Genomic DNA, 27,096 nt, shown 5'->3' with positions numbered 1-27,096 from the left:
GATATTTGGAGATTGGTTTTTTAAACATTTTTTCTGCTATTGGGGCTTTAACGTAAGCAAACAATGCCATCTTTGCCTAATATAAGGATCAAGGCTGATAAATATACCCTATGAAAAAAAAACCGTTATGAGACGGTAAACATATCGATAGCAAACAAACATTATTTATCGAACTTGAAAATCACCTTAGACTACAATATATGACGGTACATGCGTCCCAACAATTGAATGAGACAAAAAACATTCAGGGGGAAAATGAGCACCTGTCTGAAGATCGTAAGAAGTAAGAAACTTCAGACATAATTATTTTGAACTTGAAGTATATATATATATATATATATATATATATATATATATATATATATATATATATATATATATATATATATATATATATATATGCATTTCACAATCATGAGAATCATTATCAGTTCTGTGTGAAGATTGTCAGATGCATGGATCTTAACCAGTTACAGATATTTACTTCTATATATAATTTATTATATATACATATATATATATATTTATAACGCTCTACTTGCAGCATCATTATATATATATATATATATATATATATATATATATATATATATATATATATATATATATATATATATATATATATATATATATATATATATATGCGCTTACTATTTTCGAAACACCTGACATCACTTCTTGGTCTTCTGGCCAGAGGTCCATATATCTTTCTTTCATGAATTTGACTTTGTTTGTGTACCGTCTATTTACTGTCTGTTCTGTGCTGTTTTGTGTCTATGTTTACAACTATTGTCTTACAAATTTTGACCTAGTGTTATTGGATTATGGATTGGTATGATTGCGATTATTTATATATATATATATATATATATATATATATATATATATATATATATATATATATATATATATATATATATATATAATATTTGATAGACTTATTTGATAGACTTATTTGTGTCAGCACTTTGAAACCAACTCAGATTGTTTGTTTAATAGGTTATACGTATCTGCATTTATTATGAATAACTGCTCTGTTACATAAAGATTGCATTTCTTAGACATATTTGTGTAACTGCTTCCTCTTAAATGGTTTGTCTTTAGATTTTAAGTGCCCACATACTTTGATATTTCTGTGTCGTTTGCATGCGACCTGCTTTGGAAAGATTGGACAGTATTTGTACAGCGTGTTTTAAATGTGCTGTCAGTTAGGCGTATGTAATGTTTTGCCTCATTGAGATCTGGTGTAACAGTAACTTAAGGTTGCCACATACAAAATAGACAATTTCAGATTTAATTTAACTACCACCTCAGCTAGATTCCATCATCAGAAATGTATCCTCATGGAAGAAGATCCCTTATTGACACTTAGCTGTTCAAAAATGCCGCTCATAAATGCTCATAAATGCCGCTCTTGTCCATACTGTAATATCTTAATTCTTGACTATTGCAATGCTTGTGTGGCTTGCTCGATGGTCAGTTACAGCACTTACAACGTTCAGATAGAATTGTCACTAAACCAAAAAATTATTCCTAGTGGTGAAATGTAGATGACACCTGTTCTTCAGCAACATCAGTTTTCTCCTGTACGTTTACGTATTTTGTTCAAAATCCTGTTCATCACTTACAAGGCCCCAAATGGACTCTTCACTTAACCACGCCATGTTCTTCATCACGAACTCTTCGCGGAGATAGCTTCTGCAGACATTCAGACAGGTTGCCTCTCATTCTCTTCAGCAGCTCCAGTCCTTTGCAACTCTCCGCCCTTGAAAATAAAGACCTCTCCAAATGTAAAACACTTTTAAAAGAATCTTAAAAACGTCAATCTCCGAGGGAACAGTTTAACTATTAAAAGCACTACCAACACAGTATTGGTCTGGTTTTAGATATTAGGCGCAGTGTAAATTTGTGAGACGGATAGATGGCAATATCCAAGTGAATGTGCAGTTAAATACTCTAATTTTCTGTCTACTGAAATTACAATAATATGATAGAAATCATTTTTCACAACACTTCTCAATTGTAAGAATGCAGGTAATTGGTTCTCCTCACCTTATCTTCTTAAACCATTATTCCTTTATAATCTATCGCTGTATTGAAAACACCTTTTCATTGTGAAGGTCGTCATTGAGTTGCAAAAGATTAATTTCTTGTCCAAATGGAAACTCCTTAAAATATTCATTATTTTCCATTAGTTTGCTCAACTAGCAACCGGTCAAGTGCAAGTGCTGCTAGACGGTGCCAAGAAAAATGGCGACCCAGCATATGACTCAGACAGGTACGTACAAGTTCATTAATTTAACGCATACGGAATCCATCTGTTGCTCTAGTTGTACTTGCGGCAAATTGCTTGATATACATTGAGCATATTTACATATATTTACGTATATGGAACACAATATTACTTGTTTACGTAATGTATATCTTTGTATATGAAACATTTCAATACGTTGATATTCGTAGCGTATATCTATGCAGATCAACAGTATACATAATGTAGATCTTTACACACCAAGTGTACACTGTACTTATACATATTATTATCATACGTACGTGTATACTTAACGTATTTGACAACTCTATAGAATAAGTATAAGTGTATAGATTGTTGTATATCAGATATTTTGCCCAGTTTTTGTTGACGAAAAAGCTCATTCTAAAACACACAAAATTAACATTTGGCTAATGTGAAATTTCAAAATTGTCTCTTCTTTTTATAAAATAGAATTGCAATATAGTATAACTCTAAGGATTGTATTGGGCAGCCGTTCAAATTTTGTGCTGATAACAAACCCTGTAAGCATCGTCATTTCAGCTATGAGTAGTTCAATTTTCAGTTTACCAAACATACACTTTTCTAACTTTAATACGGGCTGCCCTACTGCAAGTAAAATTTTAAGAATGTTTATAATAATAAACTCTTTGTCTGTTGTCTATGAGTTTCGTCATAAAGGAATTGTGGTATCAGAGGACGCGAAGACCAATAACTTAGAGTACAATAACTTTAAAAGTTATCTGACGCTATTTGACCTTTGACCCCACAACACCTTTAATACGTCAACACAGGAAAAACTAGACAAGAACTCAAATTTTTAACACCCCCCCAAAAAAAAAGAATATATCTGAACATTGAATATTTCACGCATTAAATAATGGATATTCCAAATTTCTGAAATCTAGCGGAATTATACAGCTGCACTGCAATTTCTACCAGGTGCTCTGCGCTGCACACGTTGAAGTTTCGTTCTGTACACTTAGCGGACGTACTGAATGCTTTTCTAGTCTGTTCTAACGATGGTTCGGCGACCATCTTAAAATGCTTTAATATAGTTTTTAGTTAAACATTCGAAACATAAATGTGTATAATGATAAGGTTATACACAAAATACCGGGTGTTTTCGTACATCGTACGCTTCGACATTGTCACGTAGAGGACAATACCTCAACTGCACGATGTACTTGGACATAAATTTCTGTATTTTTTGAATGATAATTGATATCAATAAATCTGTCCTTTTTTATCTAAAATTCATTTAAAAATGCGTAAAACTATCATCGAGAAAAAATATATTCGGTTCAGAAACATCGTCGAATTTAGTCATTAAAAAGGTTTATCAGAACGGCTTGATTTCAAATATGTGGGAGTGTTATGTGGTACATAATTGTGCATGAAAAGCAAAGGATGGCGTAAACTGAAAATTTTAGTCTTTTCCGATTAAAATCAAGCGTTGCTTGAATAAAGAATAGAAGGAAAAATATTGTTCCCGACAAGGTTTTGCGTGCTCACAAGAGATTCATTTTGTGCTCCAAAGTTTCTGTTCTCAAGAGAAAGTTTCCTGAGGTCACGAGAAACTATCTTGTGTTCACTGGTTATGAAAACCTTTCTTGTGGCCACAAGATAGTTTGTCGTGAGCACAAGATAATTCATGAGCCCACGATAAACGTCGTCATAAGCAAAATACATTTTTTCGTGCTCACGAGAAAATAAGAGCACAATATATTCTTAAATTAGTACGAGATTGGATGTTGTCCTTATTGTTATCTGATGATAACATCTTTCAAATCAATGTCCGTCAGCATTATTGCGTAAAAACGATTTAATTTAGTATTGTCATCAACATTGTGTAGACATATTATTGTTATGTCTACTAAACTAAATGTGATCAGTACTTGATGGAAGGCTGTCGAAAAGTTGACTTCTTGTGTTATTTCTTTGCAATGTTCACACTAGATTAAATCGTGTATGCATATACATAGAAGGGCGATGGTACATCATGTCATTTTTTGACAGGACGATGCCGACTTTGGTGACAGGATGAAAGATAACATTCAGCTGCCACAAATATTTATCTGAATATCTAATCGATTGAAGAAATGTACTGCTCGAACTACTAATTAATATTATGTGCCTTTGACAATTGATCACATGGCGGTACTAGAATTCAGAAACTTCAAAGTACTGGCATTCTCTTTATTGGACATATAGTAAGAAACTTTCTGCAGAAACTGGTGAGATTGCATTGTCAGAAACTTGGTTGCACAGAAACGTAAATCAGTCACTTTTTCAACTGCCGTCATATCAGCTGTACACATATAGTCGACAATATGGTCAGGGTGGAGGTGTCGCAAGGTACATCCATTCCTCACTTGCCCACTCACAAATGGTTAATTTGCATATTGCAAGCTGTGAGTCACTTTTCTTTGAAGTTACCGTTTCAAAAAAAATGTTGGTGTACTTTATACAAAGCCGAATACTCCGAAATCTGAATTTCTTGAAAGCTTTGAGAAAGTCATTGAATGCCTTTCATCGAAGACAAAAATTGCATAATAGTTGGAGATTTCGACATCGATCCGTCCTCATCGTCTCATTTAAATACTTCTTATTCAACACTTTTGAATTCGTATAAATTCCATCAAGTAATTAACACCCTAACTAAGATAACTGACAATACACGTACAACAATAGACCACTTGATTACCAATATAACAGATCACTTTTTGGAATGCAGTTCCATCGAAACTGACATTTCAGACCATCTGTAAATATGTGCAATGTAAAAGGGTCGAAACATGTTCTCAAACAGCATACGCAACACACATATTCGATTTTTTCTAGTTACAGTCGTGAGTCCTTTTTTACTGACTTAAATAGTACTTCACGGCAGGAAATGTATGATTGCAGAAACGCGGATGATGCCTACAATATATTTCCTGAAGAATTCACATTTATTGCGATCAACATGTACCCTTGACAACAAAAAAACACCGTAGTAAGTCGATTCAGAAACCATGGATAACAAAAGTTGCATATTTTATTAAGAAAAAACATTTGCTTTTCTCATTAAGTAAGAAGCGTCCCATGAACGATGTGTTTTAATGATTTATAAGAATTACCGTAAACACAATTGGAAATATTTTGTGATTATAATGAACAGTAAAAGTCTCTAAGAGAGGGTTTACTCAAAGCATTTAGTAATTATCAATTTTTCTAGTGAAAACATCAAAACTGTAATTATTGAATTAAATGTTAAAGTAGTTTAAAATATTGTGGTATTTAAAGCCATCTGCTTTTCAAAATTGTAAATTTATCCGTTTTGACAATTTTTTAAGGATCATTCATCTCATTCATACACATTCTTGAAAATGTCAAGATTAAAGGTCAAACTTGATGATTGCTGTATTGTTTAGAGGACCTGGATGCATTTGAAGGTTTCGGGATCATATCTGATTGGTTCTTTACTATTTCAAAGTGCCTCTCTAGGCCAGTCCTTAAAAATGTTTAGGGGTCATATCTAAGTGGTCCCTTAAAAAGATTAAGGAACCATCAGGGTGGTCCCCAAAAGTTTCAAGGACTCATCTGGGTGGTCCCTGAAAGTTTCAAGGTCACATTAGGATAGTCCTTGAAAATTCAGGGGCACCTCAGGTTGGTCCCTGAAAGTTTCAAGGACTCATCCGGGTGGTCCCTGGAAGTTTCAGGGTCACATCAGAGTGGTCTCAAAAAGATCCAGGGACACATCAGGATGGTCCTTGAATGTTTCAAAGACTCGTCTTGCAATGGCGGTTTTGAAAGATTCAAGGTCACTTTAGGATAGTCCTTGAAAGATTCGGGGACACCTCAGGTTGGTCTCTAAAAGTTTCAAGGACTCATAGTCTTAGTCGTGTTCACGCTACAATCACAGTCGCTGACATCATTGTCGAGATCGGGAACAGCACTGTCAGTGTCACTCCACAAAGGACCGTGGTAACAGACATCAAATTCGTCGGAGATATCCAGTATTCCGTTGCTTTCATGTAGTCCTGTCATTAATAATTGGGGTAATGGACGTCCTACATTCAGAATCTGCAACCTTTCCCGCTCGGAATTAGTGCAGCAGTCAAAATCCATTCGAACATCAAGCTGTTTATACACTCGACTTGAAACAATGCAGAGCCTCACAACAATGTGACCCGTGACCTTTACTATGTAAATTAGCAAGGACCATATTAGTTGGTATACGATTCAGTGTGTCGCTTAATGAGAAAAGTATCATTGACTATATCTCCAAATTAATCATGAAGACTGTAACATACAACCATAGTATTTTAAATGGTGGGGAAACTTTACAGCATAAAAGAGCAACATGTACCTTACCCGGGACCTTACACAATCTCACAATCCTAGATGCCCCTGTAGGTTAAAATGGAATGTGCCATTATGAACTGATTGTTTGCGAATAATTAATTGTTTACTGTTCAGACCAGCGGCGCGTCGACCAGTAACAGCATACTTCACCAGCGAGTAAATTACCATTAATCGTCAAGGCTTGCTCGTCCAAGTCGACTGAAGGTTCAGCCACTGCCCAGTTTATCACATTTATGCCGGGAAGAACATGCCTTGTAGATCTCGTCGCGTGATAAATATGCAAAGACGTGTTTTGGAGCCGGCCGACCAGTCACACATGGGAGCGATGAGGACGCTGTGTTAAGCCAAATCTTTTCAGTGATTCGTCTGCCTGTCAGCTTTACCAAGTAATGCTTGTGAATGCACAAGCTGACGAGCGAAGGTCACATCAGGATAGTCCTTGAAAGGTTCAGGGTCTCATCTGGGTGGTCCCTGAAAGTTTCAAGGTCACACCAGGATAGTCCTTGAAAGATTCAGGGTCACATCTGGGTGGTCCCTGAAAGTTTCAAGGACTCATCTGGATGGTCCCTGAAAGTTTCAAGGACTCATCTGGGTGGTCCCTGAAAGTTTCAAGGTCACATCAGGATAGTCCTTGAAAGATTCAGGGTCACATCTGGGTGGTCCCTGAAAGTTTCAAGGTCATGTCAGTGTGGTCTCCAAAAGATTTAGGGTCTCCTCGGAGTGGTCCCTGAAAGCTGCAAAGACATCTCTGCACAGTCCCTAAAAATTCCAGACAAAAACTGTTGGTTTGCCGTTAATATTTTAAGGTTTCAACAGACAGATGATATTGATTACATTTCTTTGACTCTACCAAAAGAGTTCATTTTTAATAGGAGGGCTGAAATAATTCAGTGATTTTTAAAAATTTTCCAGCATTAATTAGCACAAGCACAAGAAAAGGGTAGTTTTATCAAATTTACCAGGTCTCATTTCCTTGTATATGAAATAAATAAATGTACAAGTCATTTTCTTAACATCTACCAAATCATTTCAAAGAGAGATCACCAAAAAAATATACACTACAGCAGAACTGATTTGGGTAGAGGTAGAAGGCCATTTTACCATCGAAAATTTAAAATTTTATCATGCATCGTTCGGTGAGAAAAGCAAATACCTACAAATCAGCCTTGGAAAGGAAATTTGTATTTTCAATTAAACCTAAACAAAATTGACAAATCAGTTACATTTAATGGGTTCTCCTTTCCTGAGAGTGCGAAAAGCTAGACAAAAATGTAAAATTTGTTATAGGTGTATTTGATGATTGTGCAATTATCAATAATTTATAAAATTTGCCCTCGTCTTCACACAAAAACACTGTTAGATTCGTGATTTTTAAATAGATTACAACAAAATGCTCAAGATCTTATAATCACAAAATAGTTCCAATTGTGTTCGTAATGTCTTAACCAAGGTTTTAAAACACGCAAAGAAAATGTATTATTATAATAAATTTAACCCTATAAGTGGGAATTCTGGAAAAACATGGAATGTTATAAATTAAATTTTCAATAGAAATGATGGGAGTAGTATGGCCCCAAACAAATTAAAACTTACTGAAAGTGGCGGCAGGGAAATAACAGAGAGTACAGATATTGCAGCTGAATTTTATAAGTATTTCTCTGATATTGGGCCAAATTTGGCGTCCCAAATTTCCACTGATATCAATTGCCAGAATTATTTGCAGCAGAGTCGTAGCAATTCTTTCTATTGTCTGAGACCAGTTTTTCTGTTTTTTCTATCAATTGTACCAGGAGGCATTATTAAAGAATTGCGCTCCCTGGATTCCTCAAAAACACCTGGTTATGATTTCACTCATCGTCTTTTGACTATTCATGCAGCTGAGTTTATCGCTTGCCCTTTTTCACACATATTATTAATCTTTCGATTTCAAATGGTGTTTTTCCTGATAGTCTAAAAGTTGCAAAAATTACTCCTCTTTATAAAAAAGGTTGTCCATTTGATGTTGGAAATTACAGGCCAATTTCAATCTTGTCAGTCTTTAGTAAAATTTTTGAAGCACTTTGCTAGTTATAAACAACGAGCTGGACTCTTTTCTTGACAAGTACGATATTTTAATTGATAAACAGTATGGATTTCGCAAAAAGTACTGTCCTAAAGTTGCCCTCGCTGACATCGTTGCTGATCTTACAGAGAAGATGGACCTTGACTATGTTACATTAAGTAAATTTTTTGATTTGAAAAAAGCCTTTGACACTATAGATCATGATATCCTTCTTCACAAACTGCATCATTATGGTGTGCGGGGCCAATCACTAAAGTTATCATTTAATAGTTATTCAACAAATCGTAATCAATTTGTAATTGTCAATGGTAAATCTTCTTGTTAAAGGCAAATCAAATGTGGCGTACCGCAGGGTTCCATTCTGGGTCCGACTTTATTCTTATATTTGCTATATTTGTAATTCAACTGACTATTTTAATTGTAGACTTTTTGCAGATGATACCAACATTTTAAATCTTTACGTACCCAGAATGTCAATCTTAATCAAACTAACGCCAAATTTAATGAAATTATCAGTTTGCGTATGGCCAACAAACTCACAGTCAACGTTGACAAAACCAATTATATGATCATAAAGACACCTCAGCGAACACCACATTTGAAGGAAGTCCGTCAATTGGGAATGGTACCATATAACAAGTTTCTTGTGCCAGCTATTTAGGGGTTACGATAGATTCATCTTTGTCATGAAAATATCATATACTAAAGGTTATTGAAGTATTTACACCCAAAATTGGTATTATTACACGACTAAGACACTATGTTCCAAAATCCATTCTAATTCAACTATATATTGCGTTCATTTTACCTCATATAATGTACTGTTTGGAAATCTGCGTATACATTTTTCCACCTATTTAGAGTCAATTTTTCGCCTTCAGAAACGGATTATTCATTAATTACCTTTTCTTTTATTGCTCCTTCCGAACCTCTGGTCTACAAACTGTATATTTTAGATATTTACAAACTGAGTAAATATTGTACTTGTATGTTTGTTTATGATTTGAAAAATAACATCTTCCTCATGCAGTTTAACACTATTTTGAGATTCCAAAGCACTTGTATCCAACACGTTTAACACAAGTTGAAAATTTTCGTACTCCAGGCTCAAATTTGATTATTCACAACATAACATTAGGTATGGTATGCAGCTGTGAAACACCGGAATTCCCCGCCTTGCTTAATCTCAATCAATGGTCAAGTAGGCAAGTTTTCATTTAAACACCACTTACTGAATCTACATTAAAACTCTGTTTGTTTCTATCCTCCATCATACTTTAGCTTGTACTAAATAATTATGAGTTACTCAGGGGCCATGAACTCGACTAGTCCTATTAGACTATTTTCATGGTCCTCACCAGATTATACAATAGCTGCAATGTTCTTTCATTTTTGACTTTTTACAACTTCAGTAAGACATCTTGTTTTTTTCATTTTCATTATTGTACACACTGTGAAGCATCTGGTGAAATAAAACATTCAGACTCTGTTAAATTCCACAGCAGTGCCCTTGCATACCTTAAATGACACAAAAGTTCACATTACACTTGTAGTTATACTATTCTTTTTATTAATTTTAATCTTTCTTTCCATAGAAGTGCTCGGGCCCTTTTGTAAGGTGCTTTTGTAATGAACATGACCTTAGGCACGACGAATTTGAAATGAAAGAAGAAAAAATATATAATTTTCAATTTGACATAGGTACTGAAGACTAATAAATACGTATAGGCATTCTTCAACTGTCACCAAGCAGAATCCAATACATATATATATAAACAATTCCTGAAAACAGACCACAGGAAATAATAATATGACTTTTCTTTTTGTGCAGCAGATAATGATAATAATACTAATAATTAATATAAGTATTACATAGAAATAATAATGTGAATAATAATAGGTTCAATTTCCATGAAATTTTCACCGTAAGGGTATTTGGGTCGAAAGGACCAAATAGATATCGATTTCACTGCCCATGTTTCCATGGTAACCATTTTAGGGGTTGAAAATTTCAGTTTTCTAATATCCCATGAAAAGTTACTTTGGTTGATATAAAAATTATCTAGTGGGGGAGTTCGGGTCAGAGAACACAAAAACCAGACTTATTTTAATGTTTCGAGTTGCCATGGCAACTATCTTGGGATTGAAAATGTTACTTTTCCCTAATTCCTATTAAAGAACAATTAATTGATGTAAAAATTTGATCATAAGGTTTGTCTGGTTAGCACACCAAAAAATATCACACTCATTTTAATGTGAGATGTTTGCATGGCAACCATTCAGGAGTAAAAATTACCAGTTTTTTAAAGATTCCACCTAAAATCCAGTAATCAACAGAATGTGTTATATCAAAGGATATTTTGGGTTTTAGAAAGACCAAATATCCAGTGTAAAAATCTAGTAATCAACAGAAATACTATACCAAAGGGTTATTTTGGGTCAGAAAGACAAAATATGATATCCATTTTTTCTGCCCTGTGTTGCCATAGGAACCTATTTGCATTTTAAAATTTTAACTTTTTTCCAATTCCATTAAAAGTAATCCCAGTTACTATGCAAATGCTCTCCTAAGTGTATTTATCACAGCATGAACTCCATGTTCATTTTTGTTTTTTGTTGCCTTCGTAACCATTTGGTAACCACAGTTTTTTATTTAAAACCATAGACCCTCGAGAGGGTCTATGTTAAAACATAATTCACTGTTTTTTTATTTATTTTATGGATTTCTAAGTAACAACTTAGAAATTTGTTCTATAATAATAATAATAGTAATTTCTTTGAATTTATAGAGACCAGAAATAATTTATGAAGTATTTTAATTTTGTTTCATGCAGTCATCCCAAATAAGTGTTATATAGTACAGTACTAACTCATTATGCATCGAATTATGTTTATGCCTTCAAATTAATTTTATGTGCTAAAATTAATTCTACTAGTATCTCAAATTAATTTTATGGACCCAATTCGCCTTATCACCCAATGTACCATTATTTATCACAGGCAGTAACAGTAGCGCACCGTTTTTTTATTTAAAACATAATTCACTGGTGCTTATTTATTTTATATATTGTAATTAGCGACGTATAATATTCATTTTAATAATATTTATTTTGATTTCTTTGCCTCATTCCAGGAAGAATAATGAAGACAAATTATTTCTGATTGTTTAACTAAAGTAAAATTATGACCATGTAGTGGTGCATTATTTTTTGTGTGACCTGGCATGATCCCATAAACTCTATGATTAGCTAGATCTCTCCTTCCAATGGTAGCAATGTCTAAATTTGAACATGGTGCCTGTATACCTTTAAACACTTTTTAAACCCGCAGGCCAAGACAAGGCCAGGGGGAAATATTACAAGTTAAATGTTTCATGTTTAATATTTCCCAGGGCTCGAAATTAACTTTTTTTCCCTGGTAGTCCACTTGGGCTACCATTTTCTGAAGTTGGTAGCCCAGTGACAGTGGCTTGTAGCCCATGCATATTTTAGATCAGGGGTATTTTTTTCGTTAACCAGACAAAAAAGGCTATTTTACAAGATTTTGCCCATGAAGTGAATTTTCTAGTCTTTTGATGTGTATACTTGCACACCTTTAATACCCAAGGAAACAGGTATAATGGACGACAGTGGGACTCAAAAGTTTTGTGACCTATTAACAACCCGTTTAACTCTCAGAGTTGTATGCAAATTTTAAAAGTCGCCATGACAACCTGACAACAACATGGCCTTTTCAGCACTAAGACATAGTGTAGCAGGGCTAAAAATAGGCCATGGCCCTTCTGTCGGGAGGAGGCATAATTTCTGTGTCATTTTGATTGGTACATTATTATCAAATGCAACGAGAATGCGTTCTTATTGGCCATCGTTTCCTGTGTCTGTCATTCAAGGACGCCAGTTCAGATATTGAAACTTTGTTGCAAAGTTCCAACGCACGGCCGGTTGTCTTCGTAATTTCCAGAACAAAGTCATATTATGGCAAATTTCTGTGCCCAGCTTGGTTTGACTGCATTTATCTAGCTCGTCCCAAAGTGACGGACGCATCTTTCAACCTTTCAGCTTGGTGAAAAACGCATTTATTGATTCGCCAAAGGCCTGTGGATTCGCATATTTTTGCACAAGTGCTACATGGACATAGGAAAAAGTTCGACTCACCCTAGCCCTCTCGATTGTTGAATACAACCACGGTCCATGATGAGAGTTCTCGAATCAAAAACTGTAGCCGTGCTCGAATACAAATATCTTCTCATTAAATTACGTCATTGTTATACAAGAGTTAGCATTCCAAAGTCTGTCAACCTGTTTTTTTTCAAAGTTTGGAGAAGGGCGGCATTTCCATCTGAATGATTGAACGACGTGAAACGCAAAATTCTATCGCATATGTTCCGGCAATATGTACAGTACTGTCAGTAGAAATACTGTATACGCTGCAGTTAGCTTATAAGCTTATACTCCACAAAACGGCCACAGGCGACGTTAACTTCTGAAAGGATTTCCTAAACGTCCTACTTGGTATCTTAGACACTCACATGTGATATCCTGAAAAGTATTCTCTGCAGTAATTCCAGTTTCTGTCAACATTCCATCATTTTTAAAGCTCAACGACACGATAGCACGAGATCGGAGACGTTCTACTGTCACGCCACGCACTCTCAATTGCGCATGCTCTGGGATTCGCGTCGCGTCTCTGAAGGGCGCGCGCGTGTTCCAACAGAGAAGAACGCGAATCGCAGGGTCTCTGCCAGACTACACTGCCAGGGCGAAACATGCAAAATGCAGAAAAATGTTTATTCTGCAATGCCAATATGACGCTTACGAAGTAAGTCTGAATAAGTTTTAAATTATACATCAGAATGAATCCATTGTACATTGGTACATTGGTACGTTTATGAAAGAATTAGTACAGGACACGTGTCTGAAATGTTTTTCAATTTTAGGTCAGTTAAGTTAGAGTGGGGGGTGGGGGGTTCTGAGACCTAACTTAAGCAATTAAGTTAGATTTATATAATGAACTTTTAATGTTACCCCTAATGTATGGAAAATATTCGTTCGGTGGTCGCAGCATAGCAATTTCACTGCAGAGAGAGAGAGAGAGAGAGAGAGAGAGAGAGAGAGAGAGAGAGAGATTGTTAATTTATATTGGAAATCTTTTTCATAGTCGTGACTTTTGATGGAAGAAAACTAGAAACAAAATTAATTTGAACCGATTGAACGTGTATCCGTAAGTTCGCACAAAAGTTGAAAGTCTAGGCCTGCTGGTATCGCGTAAACTGCTTAGTGTCACTTTTCCGACAAGCATTTAATTACCCCTTGGCTTAATGATGTCCCCCTCTCTCCGTACAGTATGATGCATAATTCTGCGCTGCACGTACAACAATGGAAGTCACCCCATTGACAAAATTAAAATATGCAACACCTCTTTTTTCAGAATTACCACACAGCTTCATGAACTGTTATTAGATTTCTATATAATACTTATAGCCCCTAAACTTATAATAATAATATTAATATAAGTATTATATAGAAATAATAACGCGAATAATAATAGGTTCAATTTCCGTGAAATTTTCACTATAAGGTATTTTGGGTCGAAAAGACCAAATATGATATCGATTTCACTGCCCCATGTTTCCATGGTAACCATTTTAGGGTTGAAAATTTCAGTTTTTCTAATATTCCATGAAAAGTTACTTTGATTGATATAAAAATTATCTAGTGGGGAGTTAAGGTCAGAGAACACAAAAACCAGACTTATTTTAATGTTTCGAGTTGCCATGGTAACTTTTGGGATAGAAAATGTTACTTTTTCCCTAATTTCTATTAAAGAACGATTGATTGATGTAAAAATTTGATCATAAGGGTTTGTCTGGTTAGCACACCAAAAAATATCACACTCATTGTAATGTGAGATGTTTCCATGGCAACCATTCAGGAGTAAAATTAGGAATTTTTTAAAGATTCCATCTAAAATCCAGGAATCAATAGAATGTGTAATATCAAAGAGATATTTTGGATTAGAAAGACCAAATATCCAGTGTAAAAATCCAGTAATCAACAGAAATATTATACCAAAGGGTTATTTGGGTTAGAAAGACAAATATGATATCCATTTTTACTGCCCTGTTTCCATAGTAACCTATTTGCATTTTAAAATTTCAATTTTTTTCCAAATTCCATTAAAAGTAATCCCAGTTACTATGCAAATGCTCTCCTAAGTGTATTTATCACATCATGAACTCCATGTTAATTTTTGTTTTATGTTGCCTTGGTAAAAAATTTTGGTAACCACAGTTTTTTTATTTCAAACCATAGACCTTCGAGAGGGTCTATGCTAAAACATAATTCACTGTTTTTTATTTATTTTATGGATGTCTAAGTAATGTCAACTTAGAAATTTGTTCTATAATAAAATAATTGTAATTTCTTTGCCTTCATTCTAGGATGAATAGTAAACATAGTATATATTGGGGCCATTCTGGCTCAAAATTATTTTTTCCGTTAATTTTAGTGTGTTAGAATTAATTTTATATAGACCAGAAATAATTTTTGAAGTATATTTAATTTTGTTTCATGCAGTCATCCCAAATAAGGTTATATAGTATAGTACTAACTCATTATGCATCGAATTATGTTTATGCCTTCAAATTAATTTTATGTGCTAAAATTAATTCTACTTGTATCTCAAATTAATTAATTTTAATTTATAATATTAATAATTATTAATAATTATTTTTTTCGTTAACCAGAGAAAAAAGGCTATTTTACAAGATTCTGCCTATGAAGTGAATTTTCTAGTCTTTTGATGTGTATGCTTGCACACCATTAAGGCTTTAATACCCAAGGAAACAGGTATAAATGGACGACAGTGGGACTCAAAAGTTTTGTGACATATTAACAACCCGTTTAACCCTTAGAGTTGTAGGCAAATTTTAAAAGTCGCCATGACGACCTGGCAACAACATGGCCTTTTCAGCACTAAGACATAGTGTAGCAGGGCTAAAAATAAACCATGGCCCTTCTGTCGGGAGGAGGCATAATTTCTGTGTCATTCTGATTGATACATTATTTTCAAAATGCGACGAGAATGCGTTTTTATTGGCCATCGTTTCCTGTGTCTGTCATTCAAGTATGCCAGTTCAGATATTGAAACTTTGTTGCAAAGTTCCACCGCACGGCCGGTTTTCTTCGTAATTTCCAGAACAAAGTCATATTATGGCAAATTTCTGTGCCCAGCTTGGTTTGACTGCATGCATTTATCTAGCTCATCCCAAAGTGACGGACGCATCTTTCAACCTTTCAGCTTGGTAAAAAACGCATTTATTGATTCGCCAAAGGCCTGTGGATTCGCATATTTTTGCACAAGTGCTACATGGACATAGGAAAAAGTTCGACTCACCCTAGCCCTCTCGATTGTTGAATACAACCACGGTCCATCATGAGAGTTCTCGAATCAAAAACTGTAGCCGTGCTCGAATACAAATATCTTCTTATTAAATTACGTCATTGTTATACAGAGTTAGCATTCCAAAGTCTGTCACCCTGTTTAGGGCGGCATTTCCATCTGAATGATTGAACGACGTGAAACGCAAAACTCTATAGCATATGTTCCGGCAATATGTACAGTGTCAGTAGAAATACTGTAGATGCTGCTGAGTTACGTAAGCTTATAAGCTTATACTCCACAAAATGGCCACAGGTGGCGTGAACTTCTGAAAGGATTTCCTAAACGTCCTACTTGGTACCTTAGACACTTACATGTGATATCCTGAAAAGTATTCTCTGCAGTAATTCCAGTTTCTGTCAAATGCCATCATTTTTAAAGCTCACAACGACACGATAGCGCGAGATCGGAGACGTTCTACTGTCACGCCACGCACTTTCATTGCGCATGCTCTGGGATTCGCGTCGCGTCTCTGAAGGGCGCGCGCGTGTTCCGACAGAGAAGAACGCGAATCGCAGGGTTTCTGCCAGACTACACTGCCAGGCGAAACATGCGAAATGCAGAAACAATGTTTATTCTGCAATGCCAATATGACGCTTACGAAGTAAGTCTGAATAAGTTTTAAATTATACATCAGAATGAATCCATTGTACATTGGTACGTTTATGAAAGAATTAGTACAGGATACGTGTCTAAGATGTTTTTCAATTTTAGGTCAGTTATTAGAGTTGGGGTTGGGGGTGGGGGGGTTCTGAGACCTAACTTAAGCAATTAAGTTAGATTTATAAAATGAAATTTTAATATTACCCCTACTGTATGGAAAATATTCGTTCGGTGGTCGCAGCATAGCAATTTCACTGCAGAGAGAGAGAGAGATTTTTAATTTATATTGGAAATCTTTTTCATAGTCGTGACTTTTGATGGAAGAAAACTAAAAACAAAATTAAATTGAACTGATTGAACGTGTATCCGTAAGTTCGCACAAAAGTTAAAAGTCTAGGCCTGCTGGTATCGCTTAAACTGCTTGGTGTCACTTTTCCGACAAGCATTTAATTACCCCTTGGCTTAATGATATCCCCCTCTCTCCGTACAGTATGATGCACAATTCTGCGCTGCACGTAAAACAATTGGAAGTCACCCCTATTGACAAAATTAAAATAACAACACCTCTTTTTCAGAATTCCCACACAGCTTCAATGAACTGTTATTAGATTTCTATATAATACTTATAGCCCCTAAACTTGTAATAATAATAATAATATAATAATAATATAATATAATAATAATAATAATAATAATAATAATTATTATTATTATTATTATTATTATTATTATTATTTACATATGTATTGCCGTATTCCATGTTGCACGTGAAAAAATAAAACCTGTATTTTTACAAGCTGATATGCAAATTAGCAAAAATGAAAGTAATCCCTGTGTCTTTCTTTGCAAAAACGTAATTTCTAACATTTTATTCCCACACTGTACATATATTACGGAAAAGGGATACGTCTGACACCAAATTCATTGCAATATTTGGTTACAAAGTGAACAAAATCATAATTTGCCAAGTTAATACCGCGCGTGACAAACTGGTATTTTTTATAAGGCGATATGCAAATGATATCATCGATATGCAAATTTAATAGACACATCTTTGGGGAACTACTTTCTATTTGTAAATATTGTCGTCTGCAAACTTTGTCCTTCATGGAACAGCTAGAGGATAAATATTACGACTGGGTGAATTGTATGTACGTAGAACACTTAAAAAGTGAATTTTATTACCCAGACGATGAGGAAAATGTGAACAAAACGACAATGCAGGCCTTAGAAGTCGAAAACAGCAACTCAGCGACGGAGCCAGAAGTCGAACGCCCTTCAACTTCAACTTCGGCTAGCGAGAAACCGAGGTTCGTAAGTTTCTCCGCGGACGAAGTAGCTGCTTTTGTGGGCGACCACAAAAACAAGAATACCGTTTTGAAACGAAGCGAGAGGTCGCCGTGTTTGAAGAATGGAAAACAGCAATGACGACAGAGAGACGTACGTTAACGGAAATACCACCGTCCGCTCTTGATCCCCTCCTGGCGAAATTTTTTCTCGGCATCAGGAAGAAGAACGGCGACGACTACGAGCCGGACTCTATATCCAGCTACCAAAAATCAATCGAAGGTGCTTGCATGATAGTGACTAAGGTGCTAGCATTATCCGTGACGAAGCGTTCGCATCAAGTCGTCGTGCTTTGGCAGCAAAACGCAAACAGCTCAAGGCAGCAGAAAGGGGAACTTGCCAAACAAGTCCGAGGCGATAACATCTGAACACGAGAACACTTTGCTGAAAGCCGGTCAGCTCGGAGTCCACTCCGCATCGTCGTTACTTAACACCCTCTGGCTGAATAACACAAAACTATTCGGTCTTCGCGCCAGTAATGAACACCATCAGATGGAATGGGGTGACGTTTCCCTGGGGCATGATGAAAACGGGGAATATATCATCTACAACAAAAGGCTCACCAAGACTCGCCGAGGGGAACCAGGCAATACGCGAAGTTTTGCCCAAAAAGCGTACGCTACCCCGGCTTCTCCAGATACATGTCCCGTTATCGCGTACAAGACCTACGCTTCGCGAAGACCCGAAAAAATGAAATCTGCCACTTCGCCATTCTATCTAGGCATTGAGTACGTTCCATGTACCATCAACAAAGTATATGGTTCCGTATCCAGCGTATGGGAATCAACAAGCTAAACACGCTCATGAAGACGATGTCGAAAGCGGCCGGACTCACCGGTAAGCTCAGTAATCACAGCGCTCGGAAAGCTTGTGTTCAGCGACTCCTCGATGCCGGCGTTCCTCCAAACACCGCGGCACAACTTAGCGGACATAAAAACGTGTCAAGTCTCAATAGGTATGCTGTACCTAACCAATGCCAACAACATCAGATGAGCAATATTCTAACCGGTGTGCAGGAAAGCTACGACCCGCGACCGAGTAGCAGCAGTACTGCAGCCGTCGATCGCAATTCTCATAGTCATACTCCTGCGATGTTACCGTCAACAACCGCCCTCGTTCCAGAGCAGTCAACCCCTTCCGTAATGATAAGTGTTATGTAGGTCATTTCCCCCACACTCATCATGACCTGAGTTCAATTAGTCTAGAACATTCTCAAGGTCACTACCCTCAATGACCTCACAACCTTGAATTCAATTAGTCATGTTTGGAATGTTCTGGAAAGTTGATTAGTTGTGTAAGGGAGATAATTTTAGAACAGTAATTAGCATGTCAATAAAAGTTCTAGATTGTTCTTATATGCCCTTATGTAAACCCATGTATATAAAAAGGGACGTGCACAGCTTCCAGTCAGACTTTTGGGATCGTGTCTCTTGTGTGTTACTAAACTCCAGCAGTAGTCATTCTCAAGACTTTTCAAGACCTTCACTGCCAACGCTGGATTTATACTGTGGACTTTGTGCAGCTTCAAGCCTGCAAGGACTGTTCATTCATCCAACTGACTGTTACAACTCTGAGACTGGAGCTTTGCCGTCCCAGCTGAGATAAGTAGTCTGTACACTTTTAAAGCTTGTACTCTATCCCTGACTTAGCAATTAGTTTTATTTTCGTAATAAATTTTGTTTAAACGTTAACTGCTGAGTTCACCCTTTTGTTCGTTTTCTCTGCACGTAACAAATTGGGGGCTCGTCCTGGAGACGAATATTTTGAGCCGTTTGACAACATTTTGCCTACCTTTTCAAAACTACTGTATACTGTGAACTCAGCGAAATCCAATCATGGCGGAATTCAAGCCAGACGAATTTATGGATGACCTTGATCAGGACACATTTAATTCCCTCAGAAAAGACAACCTCATAGCACTGGCAAATTTCCTTAAAGTAGATGTCAAAAGATCTATGCGCAAGCGAGAAATACAGTTCAAGATTGCAAAACATTTAGTTAATTCTGGCCATTTTGAGGAGTCTGCCTTAAAAGATTATGAACCTGAGTCTTCCTTTGAACTCAGAAAATTAGAGTTAGAAATACAGGCAGATTTGGCACGTGAAAAGTTGCAAATGGAAGAAAGACAGAGAGAGAAAGATAGGCAGGAAAGATTAGAAATGGAAGAAAGACAGAGAGAAAAGGAATTGCGATTAGAAGAACAGAGATTACAGTTAGAAATGAGACGTTTAGAGCTTGGACAGTCAGGAAAATTCTTCCCTTCAGACAAGTTTGACATCACTAAGCATTTCAGGTTAGTTCCCCCTTTCCAAGAAAAGGATGTTGATAAATATTTCCTTCATTTTGAGAAAATTGCTCAGAGTCTGAATTGGCCTAAGGAGTCCTGGTCTATGCTTTTGCAGAGTGCTTTGGTGGGTAAAGCCAGAGAAATTTACATTCAGTTGTCAGTAGAGCAGGCTTCAAATTATGATTCTGTGAAGGAATTAATTCTCAAGGGCTATGAGTTGGTGCCTGACGCTTACCGTCAGAAATTTTAGGGATTGTGAGAAGGTGAAGGATCAAACTTATGTTGAATTTGCTCGAACAAAAGAACAACTGTTTGATCGTTGGTGTTCTTCGGAAAAGGTCAGTCAGAATTATGACAAATTACGACAGCTTGTTTTGATTGAGGAATTTAAAAGGTGCATCAGAAGTGACGTCAAGACGTTTATCAATGAACAAAGGCAGATACATTGGAGGTTGCTGCACGTTTGGCCGATGATTATTCATTGACCCACAAATCTTCATTTCTCAGCAAACCATCCCAGTCCTTTTCCTACAGAAACAATGCAGGTAAATTTAACTCGTCCTTTTCATCCAGAATTTTTCAAAGGAGAGTAGGAAATCAAATGACAACAGTTCACAAAATTCAAGTAACACTTCCACATCATCAAATCCCAAGTCTCAATCTCCTTCTGACAAACAGTTCGGTACACTTTCTTGTAATTATTGCAAGAAAGATGGCCATTTAATGTCAGAGTGTTTCAAGTTGAAAAGAAAACGTGAAGGTCAAAGTGGTCAAAGTGGATCTAAGCCCACCGGCTTTATTTCTTCATCAACTCAATTAGAGTCTAATAATGTGTGCAACACATTTTCTGAGGTTAAACCCCTCTTATCCCCAATTAATGAGGTCAAGGTCAATTCTTCTCAAGATAGCATTATGGGTATTTTCGAACCATTTATTCATGATGGTTTTATATCACTTTCTATGATTTCTCTTCCGCTACCCCTGTCAAAATTTTAAGAGATACCGGGGCTTCCCAGTCTCTTTTGTTGGCAGATACCCTGCCGTTTTCTGAAAGTCATTTTCAGGTTCTAAAGTTCTTATTAAGGGGGTAGATTGTAATGACTACATTCCTGTTCCTCTCCATAATGTCTATTTGTCTTCGGACTTTGTTTCTGGACCTGTGGCTTTAGGTATTAGGCCTTTTTTGCCTTTTGAGGGATTCACCTTCTTCTTGGAAACGACCTTGCTGGGGACAAGGTCATCACTAATCCACTTGTGACTGATAATCCTAGTTTAGATCAGGATCCAGAGCCAATTGAACAAGAGATACCCGATTTATTTCCCTCATGTGCTATTACTCGAGCCATGTCAAAGAAAACTTCTGAGAATCAAATACTCTCAAAAATAATGTCACAGACGTTGACTTAAATGACACCTTTCTCAGTCAGGTGTTTGACACGGATCATTCCGTTATCCCTCGTGGATTTGAAACTTCCAGTAAAACTTCTGCTGACCAAAGTCAGACATTTTCTAGATCAAATCTCATTGCAGAACAACACAAAGACCCAGATATTTTGTCTTTGTTTGACAGGGTAGATGATGAAGGTAAAACTTCAGATAGCTCTGTTTCCTATTATACAAAATCTGGTATTCTCCTGCGTAAATGGAGACCTCCAGATGTTTTGGTTGATGACGATGGGCTATAAAACATCAAATTGTGGTTCCAAAGCCCTACCGTGCTGAAATATTGCGCCTGGCCCATGAAACCCCCTGGGCTGGTCACTTAGGAGTCAGGAAAACTTATCACAAAATTCTCAGTCACTTTTATTGGCCTAATCTCAGGCAGGATGTAGCACATTTCTGTAAAACTTGTCACACATGTCAAATGGTAGGAAAGCCAAATCAGACCATTCCAAAGGCCCCTTTACAGCCAATTCCTGCATTTCAAGAACCATTTAGTAGGATACTAATAGACTGTGTTGGGCCCCTACCAAAAACAAGATCAGGAAATGAGTACATGTTGACAATTATGTGTACATCAACTCGGTTCCCAGAAGCCATACCACTGAGAAATATAAAGACAAAGACTATAGTGAAAGCTTTAGTCAAATTTTTCACTTTATTTGGCCTCCCTAAATGTGTCCAGTCCGATCAAGGCTCCAACTTTATGTCTGGTATTTTTCAACAAGTAATGGATCAGCTAGGCATTAAACAGTATAGGTCATCCGCCTATCATCCAGAAAGTCAGGGTGCTCTTGAGCGATTTCATCAAACTTTGAAAAACATGATTAGGACCTACTGTTTTGACACAGAGAAGCAGTGGGATGAAGGAATTCATTTTCTGCTCTTTGCTGTTAGAGAGTCAATTCAAGAGTCTCTTGGTTTTAGCCCATTTGAGCTTGTATTTGGACATACAGTCCGTGGCCCACTTAAGCTCGTTAAAGAGAAATTCCTATCAGACGATGATGATTGTCTGAATATTTTGCAATATGTGTCAGATTTTCGTACAAAACTCTCTAAAGCATGTGAATTAGCCAGAGAAAATCTTGAGTCATCTCAGCAGTCAATGAAAACCAAATATGATAAAAGCACCTCAAAACGGAAGTTTAACCAGGTCAAAAGGTTCTTGTTCTACTTCCAATTCCTGGCAAACCACTCCATGCTCGTTACTTTGGGCCATACCTAATTGATAAGAAATTGAGTGATTTAAATTACATCATAATAACACCTGACAGGCGAAAACAAAAACAGCTATGTCACATAAATATGCTTAAGCCATATTTGGATAGGGATAATCCTACTATAACTCAGCCTGTCAGTGCAGTCAGTTCAAACCATTATGAGATAGTGATACTGAAACTGACTTGAGTGAAAATACTCTAAACTCAAAGCTGGGCTCGGTCAAGCTTCAGAACTCAGAAATCCTGGAGAAGCTGGAGTCTACAAAGTTGGCACACCTCCAGCCAGAACAACAACAACAGGTGAAAGAACTGCTCCATGAATATAAACACCTGTTTCAAGATGTTCCAACGAGGACAAACGTCATCTATCACGACGTTGATGTTGGGGACAGTAAGCCTGTAAAACAACATCCATACAGACTGAATCCAACAAAGCGAAATATCTCCAGGAAGAAGTCAAATACCTGCTGGACAATGACTTTATTGAACCCAGTAAAAGTAACTGGAGTTCGCCGTGCATACTTGTTCCCAAATCAGATCACAGTTATCGTATGTGCACGGACTTTAGGAAGGTCAACACTTTAACAAAGACAGACACTTTCCCAATCCCGAGGATTGATGACTGCATCGACCGAGTGGGAAAGCCAAGTATGTGACGAAATTTGACCTACTGAAGGGATTTTGGCAAGTCCCTCTGACGGATCGTGCTCGTGAAATATCCGCCTTTGTTACACCAGACGGATTGTTCCAGTACAAGGTGATGCCATTCGGAATGAAGAACTCTCCGGCAACGTTCCAACGGATGATCAACGACGTCATATCCGGGCTAGACGGGTGTGCAGCTTACGTTGACGACGTCATCCTGTATAGTGACACCTGGGAGGAACACATCAAGCTCATGCGGAAGTTCTTTGAGAGACTGAGTAAAGCAATGTTGACTGTCAACCTTGCCAAATCTGAGTTTGGTTGGGCAGAGGTAACTTACCTCGGACATACTGTAGGACAGGGTGAGGTAAAACCCGTTGATGCCAAAATCAGTGCCATTTCAAGTTTTCCCATACCAAACTGCAAACGACAACTGATGCGCTTTCTCGGTATGGCTGGTTACTACAGAAAATTATGTCCAAATTTCTCCACAATTACTGAGCCTTTGACTAACTTACTTAAAAAGAAAGTAAAGTTTGTTTGGTCAGAGCAATGCCAACAGGCATTTGATACACTTAAAGCCATACTGCAAAGTGCCCCAGTGTTGTCTGCACCAGATTTCACTTTGCCATTCAAATTAGCTGTAGATGCTAGTGATACGGCTGCTGGTGCTGTTTTATTGCAAGAGGATAGTCATGGTTAGATCATCCTGTTTGCTATTTTTCACGCAAATTTAACAAATCCCAGAGAAACTACTCTACAATTGAAAAAGAGTGTTTATCTTTGATATTAGCTTTACAGCATTTTGAAGTTTATGTTACTTCTTCAAATCAGCCAATAGTGGTTTATATTGATCACAACCCTCTTGTTTTTCTGCAGAAATTTAAGGCAAAAATCAGAGATTGCTAAGATGGAGTTTAATGTTACAGGAGTTTAATCTTGACATTAGACATATCAAAGGCAGAGACAATTTAATTGCAGACTGTCTCTCTCGTATTAGAGTTTATTGTTGTTCACTTTCAAGAAATTTTATTGTTGTTCACTTTCAGAAACTTTACTTTAGAGTAAAACAAAATTTGAGTACTTAAATCTTTTCAAGATTACATTTGTAAAAGAAAGATTTTTCTTTGAAAAATTTTCTTTTTTTGAAGAGGGGTGTGTTATGTAGGTCATTTCCCCACACTCATCATGACCTGAGTTCAATTAGTCTAGAACATTCTCAAGGTCACTGCCCTCATGACCTTACAACCTTGAATTAAATTAGTCATGTTTGGAATGTTCTGGAAAGTTGATTAGTTGTGTAAGGGCGATAATTTTAGAACAGTAATTAGCATGTCAATAAAAGTTCTAGATTGTTCTTATATGCCTTTGTAACCCATGTGTATAAAAAGGGACGTGCACAGCTTCCAGTCAGACGTTTTGGGATCGTGTCTCTTGTGTGTTACTAAACTCCAGCAGTAGTCATTCTCAAGACTTTTCAAGACCTTCACTGCCAACGCTGGATTTATACTGTGGACTTTGTGCAGCTTCAAGCCTGCAAGGACTGTTCATTCATCCAACTGACTGTTACAACTCTGAGACTGGAGCTTTGCCGTCCCAGCTGAGATAAGTAGTCTGTACACTTTTAAAGCTTGTACTCTATCCCTGACTTAGCAATTAGTTTTATTTTTCGTAATAAATTTTGTTTAAACGTTAACTGCTGAGTTCACCCTTTTGTTCGTTTTCTCTGCACGTAACATAAGCAACAACCTTAATACGCTGAATCACGTTCCTCAACTGCATGGTATGTTTGCCAAACCAAGATATATGGGGAACGTTCAATTTCCACTTTAACGTTGCTGGGATGGATGGAAGTCCCAAGTCGACCGGCTCCTGTATCTCTCTGAGTAATACAAGTAAACGCCGTAGACCGTGTGTGATTTATTCTGACGATTCGGACTGAAACGATCCCCGAATTTCAAAATTTTGCCACTCTATTGGAAGCAAAGTATGATATGTTGTGTTCTCTGTTTGTTTAACTTTAACAAAGGTAATATAATGACAAGTTTTCTCCGTTTTATTGTGAAATAAAAGTTAGGATTTGTGATCTACGTGTACTGCTTCAGCGTTTTGTTTTCAGTGGGCAAGTGAATGAGCTCGAGCGAAGATGATGACCTCACAAATTTACATATGAATAGACGTGTGTTAAGCCAAACCAATCAGACCTCATACAGAAATGTAATGGCGGCGAATCGCTGGCATATCCTGCGGCAATACTTTTCACTCGCTTCGCTCGTGAAAAGTACTGCCGCAGGATATGCCGCATCACTCGTTAAAATAACTTCAGTATCCCTCAAAATGCTGTGCGAGCTCATGGATTCTGTCATAATATAAGTATTATATAGTAATAATAACGCGAATAATAATAGGTTCAATTTCCGTGAAATTTTCACCATAAGGGTATTTCGGCCGAAAAGACCAAATATGATATCAATTTCACCGCCCCATGTTTCCATGGTAACCTTTTAAGGGGTTGAAAATTTCAGTTTTTCTAATATCCCATGAAAAGTTACTTTGGTTGATATGAAAATTTTCTGGCGGAAGGAGTTCAGGCCAGGAACACAAAAACCAGACTTATTTTAATGTTTCGAGTTGCCATGGCAACTATTTTGGGATTTAAAATGTTACTTTTTCCCTAATTCCTATTAAAGAACAATTAATTGATGTAAAATTTGATCATAAGGGTTTTTCTGGTTAGCACACCAAAAAGTATCACACTCATTTTAATGTGAGATAGTTTCCATGGCAATCATTCAGGAGGAAAAATTACCAATTTTTCAAAGATTCCATCTAAAATCCAGGAATCAACAGAATGTGTTATATCAAAGGGATATTTTGGGTTACAAAGACCAAATATCCAGTGTAAAAATCCAGTAATCAACAGAGATATTATACCAAAGGTTATTTCGGGTTAGAAAGACAAACTATGATATCCATTTTTGCTGCCCTGTGTTTCCATTGTTACTTATATGCGTTTTAAAATTTCAATTTTTTTCCTAAGTCCATAATCCCAGTTACCATGCAAATGCTCTCCTAAGTGTATTTATGACAGCATGAACTCCATGTTCATTTTTGTTTATGTTGCCATAGTAACCATTTCGGTTACCACAGTTTTTTTATTTAAAACCATAGACTCTCGAGAGGGTCTATGTTAAAACATAATTCACTGTTTTTATTTATTTTATGGATTTTTAAGTAACAACGTTTAACATTTGTTCTATAATAATAATATAATAATTGTAATTTCTTTGCCTTCATTCTAGAAAGAATAAAAGATAATGTATATTGGGGCCATTTTGGTCAAATTGTGTTTTCCGTTAATTTTAGTGTGTTAGAATTAATTTTACATAGACCAGAAATAATTTTTCAAGCATTTTTAATTGTGTTTCCT

General features: G+C 36.6%; 1 protein-coding gene and 1 long non-coding RNA gene across 2 annotated transcripts in view; one reads left to right on the top strand and one right to left on the bottom strand.

Moving 5' to 3' along the window:
- The window catches only part of LOC139119141 (uncharacterized), a 204,347-nt gene that overhangs the window by 80,839 nt on the left and 96,412 nt on the right, over positions 1-27,096 (bottom strand). The gene's annotated exons all lie outside the window — the stretch shown is intronic.
- LOC139118741 (ADP-ribosyl cyclase/cyclic ADP-ribose hydrolase-like) overlaps positions 1-27,096 on the top strand; it is a 55,138-nt gene that overhangs the window by 19,473 nt on the left and 8,569 nt on the right. Inside the window, exon 6 of the mRNA XM_070682165.1 lies at positions 2,196-2,278. Coding sequence (XP_070538266.1) covers positions 2,196-2,278 — 83 coding nt within the window. The remainder of the gene's footprint in view (positions 1-2,195; positions 2,279-27,096) is intronic.

Source organism: Ptychodera flava, chromosome 19, assembly GCF_041260155.1.
Source record: "Ptychodera flava strain L36383 chromosome 19, AS_Pfla_20210202, whole genome shotgun sequence".
NCBI classification, from domain to species: Eukaryota; Metazoa; Hemichordata; class Enteropneusta; family Ptychoderidae; genus Ptychodera; species Ptychodera flava.
Note: the sequence above shows the minus strand (reverse complement) of the source record. Positions and strands in the feature narration are given on the sequence as shown.